The sequence below is a fragment of the Mustela erminea genome, chromosome 3, assembly GCF_009829155.1.
Source record: "Mustela erminea isolate mMusErm1 chromosome 3, mMusErm1.Pri, whole genome shotgun sequence".
Taxonomy (NCBI): Eukaryota; Metazoa; Chordata; class Mammalia; order Carnivora; family Mustelidae; genus Mustela; species Mustela erminea.
In genome coordinates, this window is record NC_045616.1 from 122,636,633 (window position 1) to 122,645,931 (window position 9,299).

Below are 9,299 nucleotides of genomic sequence, written 5' to 3' on the forward strand. Positions count from 1 at the left end.
TATAGAAGAAAAAATTGAGGCTGAGGGAGGCCAAATAATCTGCCCTAGGGCCTGATCCCAAATAAAAGGGAGGATTTGAACACAGGCAGTTTGATGTCAGAGCCCACCGTCTTGAAGTCTTAGAAATTCAGCTTGTATTGTACCTTTGACACCCCACCCCCTCCCCACCCCCACCCCGAGATCTGCAGCCTGTGATCTCCCCTCCCCACCTCCCCAGGCCTCTTTCCTTCCAGGCTACATCCCTCCCCACCCCACCTCCCTTGCCATTCTCCCTGGGCCACTTCTACTCCTCCTGACCGAGGTCTGGGACAATGCGAAGACTGCAAAACCCAAGTCCGTCTGACCCTCGTGACTTGTCCCACTTTGACCTCCAGCACAGCCTTCAGGCTGAAGCCTCCAGAAACACCGTTTTAGCAGCATTTCCCCTCAGGAGGCTGTATTTTTCCTGTCTGTCCTCAACGTTTTTTTGGCCAGAACAAAAGGCTCAGTTTTCCCTTCTGATAAATCTGGTCACCCTCACTATGGGGCTCTGAGTAAACGGGAGCTGCTGGCTCCATGCAGCCCTCATTTCAAAAAAATGTGGGTTCACTCCGGCTGCTATTCCGGAGGTCTGGTTTCTTTCCCCACACACAGTGGTTTTAAGGAAGAGGGAAGAGATTATGACAGCATACTGGCAGGGGAAAGATGCTAGCAGAGAAGACACACCTGGGCACTCTTCGTTCCCCTCAATTCCCCAGACACTGGCCCTTCTAGAAGCCCTGTGGAAAGGACGGTCCTTGGCCACATAAGATTGGAAAATACAGCTTTACCAGCTCCCCTCCTGGAGCTCAGCATAGCCAACATCTGAAGTGCTGGTGGTAAGGGAGCCTAACTGCTTTTGTTTAATTCAGTTCTCCCATTTAAAAATGCAGCCTAGGACAACTTTGGAAAACAATAAAGCAGAACGGAAGTGGCAAAAGGCACCTGACGGCCTAACATATTCCTCAGGTTTGAGTTGGCCTGTGCAGTGCTTAAATTTGCTTTACATTAGTTGCTAGCACTTAACAGTTGGGATATTTCTCATAATAATCCGGATTTGGGTGTTCTTGGAAAATCAGAAGATCTGGAAACACTGGCCCACACTCTTGCATGACAAGGGTCCGCAGGACACAAGTCTGAGGTCTTTGGCTTGTCTTTGGCTCTCCGGAGCCCCTGCCTTCCCTCTGGCAACACAGCCATCCCCCTGCTTTACCCCTTTATGATACCTGTCTGGCATAGAAGTCCTCCAGCTTGCCTTCTCTGCTGGGGAGATTTCCTTGGGTGAGAGTTGGCCTGCACTCCTGCGGGAGGCCCGCTCATCCATTCATTCATGCAACACGTGCTGATTAACTTCTGGACCCTGTGGATACAAGATGTATTCAACAGCCCCAGCCCTCTGGATTTTAGCGCTGGCGTTCTATCCCCGAAGGGCAGAATGAAGAGGGGGAGGGGTCGGGATGGGGAGAGGGAAGCTGGCAAAGTCAAGAACCTTGTTTCCTGATTTCCAGCCTCAGGCGCTTGCTAAAGGCGTCCCTGTTCTCCACTGCGGTCTCTACTGCCACTCTAGCAGCCACCGAGCCCCCGGGGAAGAAGTTACTAACATGCCCTGTGACTTACACCAGTTTCTACCTATCTCAGGGCTTCAGTTTCTCCAACTGTAGAACGAACGGGTTGGAATAGAAAACGATGCGCGACCCCTCCAGGGCTGGCACACAGAGGTGCTAAGGTTCCAAGATCTTGGAATGTCTGACCGGGCCATTCCGGAGCTGTTCCACTGAATTCCAAGCAGCCCCTCTCCCTCCTGTTCTCCGCCCGGGACGTCCGGGAGGGGGCCGGAGCCAGGGAGCCAGAGGGCCGACCGAGCCTGGGCTTCCCGCCCGGGGGGCGGAGCCGCTGCTCCCCGTCCCGCCCCTCCACCTGGGGTTCTGCCCCGGCAGATGTTACAACTTTTTCGCATTCTCTCCCGCGGTGTCCCCTCCCGCCCCCAGCCCCGCCCAACCCGTGCCTCCCTCCCCTTCCCCGCTGGGGTCCTGCCCGCCTCCCTGCGGGGAGCCCGACTGTTCTCAGGACTCGGGCGGGGCGAGAGGCAGGGCCGGGGGCTGGAGGGTCGGGAGGAGGAGGAAAGGAAAGCAGAGGCGAGAGAAATTAGGAGGCGGGAGAAATCGAGGGCTAATAGGAAGGGGAGAGTCAGAGGATGGTGGAGAGCACTTTTTGGAAGCAGCCACGCCGAGTCTCAGGCTGGCCCGGCTGAGCTGGGGAAGAGGGAGCGAGGGCGGTGCAGGGCGGGCGCGCGGGCGGCGGGAGGCAGCTCTACGCGGGCCTGACCTCCCCAGAGCGCCCCGCTGCGGCCGCGCAGGTCCCCCCTCCGGTCCTGATCCAACTTCTGGGCTGCCCCCGGGGCCGCTGAACGATCTCGCAGCGTCCAGGCGGGCCAGCCGGCCGTTGTGCGGGCCGTGCGCCCTGGGCGCGCGAGGCGGTGAGGCCCCGGGAACCCTGTGCGCCCGGACGCGCGGGCCGGCATGGCGATGCACGCCCTCACTGGCTTCTCGCTGGTCAGCCTGCTCAGCTTCGGCTACCTGTCCTGGGACTGGGCCAAGCCGAGTCTGGTGGCTGACGGGCCTGGGGAGGCCGGTGTGGAGCAGCCTACGGCCGCTCCACCCCAGCCTCCCCATATCATCTTCATCCTCACCGACGACCAGGGCTACCACGACGTGGGCTACCACGGCTCCGATATCGAGACCCCTACACTGGACCGGCTGGCAGCCGAGGGTGTCAAGCTGGAGAATTATTATATTCAGCCCATCTGCACGCCTTCGCGGAGCCAACTTCTCACTGGCAGGTAGGTATGCCCCAGGCTGCTGGGACTGGCCCCGTGTGCCCCAAATAAATCCCGCCTGTCGATTTCCTCTGCATTCCCAGAAGCCCCCCTACCCCCAACCCCTCTGGGACCTGGGAAACCAGGACTCCGCCAATTCTATCTCCAGTTGCCTTGTGTGATTATTAGTTAAGTCCTTTGCCCTCTCTGGGCCTCAGTTTCTCCAACTGTACACTGAATGGATGGGATCATCTTTGAGGTCTCCTCCTTCTGATGTTCTAGGACACACACTGTACACCATGCGAAGGAGACACCTGGGCATCCCTTTGTGAGAGGCACACAGCAGTCTCTGACACTTAGGTTTTAACCCTGCTTCTAATTACAGACCCGGAGGCCATGAGCAAATCATTCAGCTTCTCTAAGCCTCTGCTTCCTTCTCTGTCCGTAAACAGAGTGGAGGGCAGGGTTTATCCTGAAGAAGGCTAGGATGAGATGAATTGTATGTATCCTGCTTGGCTATAATAAATGGGAGCTTCTAGGTCACCGGAGGGATCAGGGTTCCCAAACCGAGGGCTGCATGGAAAGGAAACCAAGGAACGTGTAGCGGGGGCAGAAAGACACACACAGGATGCTTTGACCTGTGACTAGTTCCTTCACTTCTCCAAACCTCTGTTTTTTCATCTGCGAAATCCTCCTAAGTTGGCTGGGAGCCCCCAGGAGACGTGCTGCTTTCTCCGTAAGGAGTTGTCCACAGGCAAGGCGGCTGGATTACAGGATTAAAAGAGCAGGGTAACAGGAGGTGGGGGTGTGGAAGGCAAACTCTGGCCACTTAGGAGAAAATCCTTTGGCAAGACTGAAGCTAATCCTCCTTGGATAGGGTCCAAGTCATGCCTTCTCCAAAGTTCTACCCAAAAGCCATTAGCGTGATCTCAGGAACCAGAGCCTTGCTCTCCCTGTTTCCCTGGGTGGGAGAAACTGAGGCATGGAGTCGGGGGTGGGGGGCCAACTCATGTCTCTGCCCAACTTTGGGGTCGGTGGGAGAGGGGGCTGAGCGGCCAGGTGGTTGGCAGGGGTCCCAGAGCTGGGAGTCGAATAGGTCCCTTTTCTTCCTCCGCTCGCAGCGCAGCATTCAGCTCCAGGAACAGAGAGGGAGGGAGATAGAACTGGGGAAGTGTGGAAGAGGGGCTGGTGTATGTATTATGGGTTGGGGCGTCAGTAGTGTTGGCGAGGGCCAAATGTGGACTAACCTCCAGCAGGGGGAAAAGAACCTGCATCTCCAAGAATTGTGCACAAGCTAGCATTTCTCTCTCGAGAGGTGACTTTCGGTTGAAGCAGGGGAATGAGCAGCCGGCAGGGCTGGGTTCCAACCCCCTGATCTGGGAAGTTAGCTGAGCGTGGCTGGGCAGCGTCTGCCCTCCGCCCCCTGCAAGCTGGCTCCATCTGACTGATGCTGACGACTCTCATTAGTGTTTGTTAAGGCATCCAGTCGTGCTCTGCGATGCTGGAGAGAGTCAGTGTTTCTCATGTTACCCCCTTGCAGCCGGGCTTCGGTGACCCATAGCTGGTCCGCCCACTTTACAAACAGGTCCTCTGAGGTACCCAGCCCTGTGATGAGGCCCCGCCACCGCTTGGCCCTGGGGTACTTCCCATATTAAATGGAATCATTCATTAGCTTGATTGGGGGCTGCAGAGCCAGCATCACGGAGAGGATTTGAGCACAAGCTGTGTAGACCTGGGTTCCAAGCTCGGAGCCCCTGCTGGCTAGCCGTCTGCAGTTGGGCCCGTGCTGTACTTTTGAGAGCCTCAGTTTCATTAGCTGTGGAATGGGGATAATAATAGTCTTCCCTGTAGCTTTTAATGAAGTTTAAATTAAATAATATATGTGGTGTAGAGACAAATATAAAAATGGCAACAGTAGCTAGTGATACTAAGGATGAGAGCTCTAAGTTAAGGAAACCAAAAATAGGAGAGCCCCTCCCCCCGCCCCAGGCCTGGGTTAAAGGAGTCAGGTTGTCAGGTCTTGGCTTAACTAGGATTCCTCTGGGGTGAGAAAAAGCTGTGGGATTCTAAGACTCTTGTGAAGTTCTAGCCTTCTTATTTACTCTGGGCTTTTAAGACCTGAGTAAAGGCTGGACACCACAAGCAGATCACATGGGGACCTTGACCGCAGAAGGGATTTGAATGAATAGATGAGGAATGCAGGATTCTGCTAACCCATTTGCTCCTGCCTCAGAGCGTCAGCCTGGGTGAGTGACCCAGATCCAGGGGCCACATGAATGTATAGGCAGGCACGTGAGAACTGGTCTCATAAAATTTGGGAACTGGAGGGTTTTCAGAGACCTGCCGTCCTACCCAGCTCACCCGTCTATGTGAGCTCACTGAGGCCACCATGGGGGAAGAGACACGGCAGCTGAGTTTGCTGGAGACAAGTCTGGGTTTGGACTCTGCTTGGACTTATGTTCAAGTCCTGGTTTTGCCCCTGACCACTGAGTGACCTTGAGCAAGGCCCTTCCCTCCTCTGGACATGGGGTTTCTGTTTGTTTGTTTGTCTTTTTTTTTTTTTTTTTAAGATTTTATTTATTTATGAGAGAGAGAGAGAGCGCACGAACCGGCGAGGGCCGGAGGGAGAAGGAGAGGTACTAGCAGACCCCCTGCTGAGTGCGGAGCCTGATGCAAGGCTCCACTCCTCGCTCCATCCCTGGATCCTGAGATCATGACCTGAGTGAAAGTCAGACACTTAACCAACTGAGCCACCCAGGTGCTCCTGGACCTGTGTTTTTAAAGACAGAATAAATACACTAGAAATTGACTTCGGTTCCTTCTGCCTCTAAAATCCTGAGTGCCTGCCTGCCTTCCTTCCTTCCTTCTTTCCTTCCAGACGTAATTGAGGATTGTTTAAACATCACCTGAATGCCGGGAATACAAAGTTGAGTAAAGGACAGCCCCATTACATACCACTGGACCCACGAGCACGTACAACTAAGCAGAACCCAATGGCCACATAGGATGATGATCATGTGTACTAAATGTTAACCCAGAAACAAAAGTGACTCATTCTTTGAAAGAACTTAGGAATTCTGAAGTCTCTGAAGACCCCTGGGATTTAGATCCCCACTCCAGTTACTAATTGTTTGAATCACTTGGCAAATGACTTAACTTACTGAGCCTCAGTTTCCTTATTTGGAAAATGGGAATAATAATGACACGCATACACTCCCTAGGTTAGTGGGGAGTTGGTGAGATGCTTAGTATAAAGGGCTTAGCACAATGCCGAGCACAGAGAGAGGACTTGTTATTAGTTATTATTATTTTTTTTTGTCATGATTAACCTGGGTTCGACTCTTAACTCCCCCACCTTCCTGGCTGCGTGATCCTGGATGAGTGGTTGAACCATTCCAAGCTTCAGGCTCCTCATCTGTCAAACAATAAATAATCAGCTTCTATTGATTTTGAGGATTTTGAGGATTCTGTTGAGACAACGCATTTGGAGTGCTTTTTGCATGCCTATTACTGTGCATTTGCTGGAAGTGCTGGGAGCAGAGCCCCCCTCAGGGAGGGCACTGGGGGCTTGGTTGGCCCGAGTGGTGGTTTGTAGCTTCCTTGTGCCTTCCATACGCTGTCCTCTTCCCACCAGGTACCAGATCCACACCGGACTTCAACACTCCATCATCCGCCCTCGGCAGCCTAACTGCCTGCCCCTGGACCAGGTGACGCTGCCCCAGAAGCTGCAGGAGGCAGGCTACTCCACCCACATGGTGGGCAAGTGGCACCTGGGCTTCTACCGGAAGGAGTGCCTTCCCACTCGCCGGGGCTTCGACACCTTCCTGGGCTCGCTCACCGGCAACGTGGACTACTACACCTACGACAACTGTGACGGGCCCGGGGTGTGTGGCTTTGACCTGCACGAGGGCGAGAGCGTGGCCTGGGGGCTCAGCGGCCAGTACTCCACCATGCTCTACGCCCAGCGGGTCAGCCACATCCTCGCTAGCCACAGCCCCCGGCGGCCCCTCTTCCTCTACGTGGCCTTCCAGGCCGTGCACACGCCCTTGCAGTCCCCTCGCGAGTACCTGTACCGCTACCGCGGCATGGGCAATGTGGCCCGGCGCAAGTACGCGGCCATGGTAACCTGCATGGATGAGGCCGTGCGCAACATCACCGGGGCCCTCAAGCGCTACGGTTTCTACAACAACAGTGTCATCATCTTCTCTAGCGACAACGGTGGCCAGACCTTCTCCGGGGGTAGCAACTGGCCGCTGCGAGGACGCAAGGGCACTTACTGGGAAGGGGGTGTGCGTGGCCTCGGCTTCGTCCACAGCCCCCTGCTCAAGCGAAAGCGCCGGACAAGCCGGGCGCTGGTGCACATCACTGACTGGTACCCGACCCTGGTGGGTCTGGCAGGTGGCACTGCCTCGGCGGCGGATGGGCTAGACGGCTATGACGTGTGGCCCACCATCAGTGAGGGCCGGGCCTCGCCGCGCACAGAGATCCTGCACAATATCGACCCCCTCTACAACCATGCCCGGCATGGCTCCCTGGAGGCTGGCTTTGGCATCTGGAACACGGCTGTGCAGGCTGCCATCCGCGTGGGTGAGTGGAAGCTGCTCACAGGGGACCCTGGCTATGGGGATTGGATCCCACCGCAGACGCTGGCCGCCTTTCCCGGCAGCTGGTGGAACCTCGAGCGCATGGCCAGTGCCCGCCAGGCAGTGTGGCTCTTCAACATCAGCGCTGACCCCTACGAACGGGAGGACCTGGCTGGCCAACGGCCCGATGTGGTCCGTGCCCTTCTGGCCCGTCTGGTGGACTATAACCGCACAGCCATCCCTGTGCGCTACCCAGCTGAGAATCCGCGGGCCCATCCCGACTTTAATGGGGGTGCTTGGGGGCCCTGGGCCAGTGATGAGGAAGAAGAGGAAGAGGAGGAAGAGGAAGGCAGGGCTCGAAGCTTCTCCCGAGGGCACCGCAAGAAAAAATGCAAGATTTGCAAGCTTCGATCCTTTTTTCGTAAACTCAACACCAGGCTGATGTCCCAGCGGATCTGATGGGGGGGACGTCATGATCTCTGTCCCCCTAGATGTACTTACCCAATCAGGCCTGGCCCTGCCCCACCCCACCAAGGGGCCTGAGGTCAAATCCCCACCTGTAGGGAAATGGGGCAGAGAGATCCTCCATTGAAGGGTGGGGAGCTTGGCCTGGGGGAGAATAAACTAGACACGGTTGCCTGGATTCCAGTCCCACCTCTCCATTGACTTGCTCTGTGACCTCAAGTGGCCTGCGTGAGCTCTCAGGGCCTCCGTGTCTTGCTCGGTGAAAGAGCTGTAATGACTTGGTGGCTCCGTGGAGTGAACCTGGCGCCTGGGGCCATGATGGAGTTCCCGTTGACCTTGCCACCTCCCAGCTCTTCGAGGACCTTGCCCTTGAAGCCTGCACCTCTGGGATACTGCTTGGGTGAGGGGCCACATGGAGGCGTCTCTAGGCCTGGACCCTCGCTGAGGCATGGTGGTCGGGCCAGAGTGCTGAGGGCAGAAGTGGAGGGATAGGGGCTGACTTTCCTGGTCCTCCCATGGCTTGGGCCAATCTCGAGGCCAGACAAGTGCTGGGAGCTATGGGAGAAAGCTCTCCTTCTGGCCCCTAGCACCCAGAGGACAGACTGGGCTGTTAGCTACAGCAGGATCAAGGGTGATGGGAACAGCTGTGAAAAGAGCTCTGAACTAACAATCAGGACACTGGGTGCTGCTTTGACCTTGGACCCAACCTTTCCCCTTTGGGCCTTGATTTCCCCATCTGCAAATGGGGTTGTTAGCCCTAGCTCCGCCTACCTCACAGGGCTATAGAGATATACCGGCCAAGGTAATGGTTGTGGAGGAGCCCATGAACTTGATTAAAATGCAGTCACATGGACGCCAAGGCTGCAGGGCTGTCTGTGAGCACCGGTGTGGGTGTGTGCTTCCTGAGGGCAAGTAGGAGCTCACCACTGACCGAGTCTGTGGGAGAGGAGGTAGACAGGCTGGTGGGGAAGCAGAATGTACGAGTTTTGGCCCAGCCTTGCCACAGGCCCACCGGGCGACCTCTGGCAAATCCCAGAGCCTCTCTGGGCCTCAGTGTCCCCCTGTGTACAATGGATGATTTAAGAGCCCTTCCGACTTGGTCGTTCCAGAGACCCCTGTACGTGTGTGGTGGGGAGCATGGGCTGAGTGGCGGGAGGAGGGGCCTAGGGGGCTCAGAGCCTGCTTGCTGCAGAGCGTGCCTCTATCCGCACATTGCGTTCTGCATATCTCCCTTCAGGTTCCAGTCGGTGCAGCGTGTGTAGGCGAAAGCCCTGCTGTGAATTTTGAAAATAGTTATTTTTGTCACTGGCAAAGGAGGCCTGTTAGGACTCGTCAGCTTGTGGATGAGCAGGACGGGCGGGGCGGGGTGGGCTGGGTGCGGTGCAGTGGAGGGGGTTTGGGGACAGGTTCCAGAGTGC

The 9,299-nt window shown here is 56.2% G+C and overlaps 1 protein-coding gene across 1 annotated transcript; it reads left to right on the top strand.

Moving 5' to 3' along the window:
* The first annotated feature begins 1,966 nt into the window (after nt 1–1,966).
* Nucleotides 1,967–8,734, top strand: ARSI (arylsulfatase family member I). The gene is made up of 2 exons (XM_032337329.1): nt 1,967–2,857; nt 6,468–8,734. Exons 1-2 carry the CDS (start codon nt 2,538–2,540, stop codon nt 7,873–7,875), a joined length of 1,728 nt encoding a protein of 575 aa, XP_032193220.1. The 5' UTR covers nt 1,967–2,537; the 3' UTR covers nt 7,876–8,734.
* The last annotated feature ends 565 nt before the right edge of the window (nt 8,735–9,299 follow it).

Excerpts from the sequence above, each read along its gene's own strand:
- ARSI (XM_032337329.1), top strand. The coding sequence starts at position 2,538 with ATGGCGATGCACGCCCTCACTGGCTTCTCGCTGGTCAGCCTGCTCAGC. Across the intron at positions 2,858-6,467 it reads AGCCAACTTCTCACTGGCAG|GTACCAGATCCACACCGGAC; the intron begins GTAGGTATGCCC and ends TCTTCCCACCAG.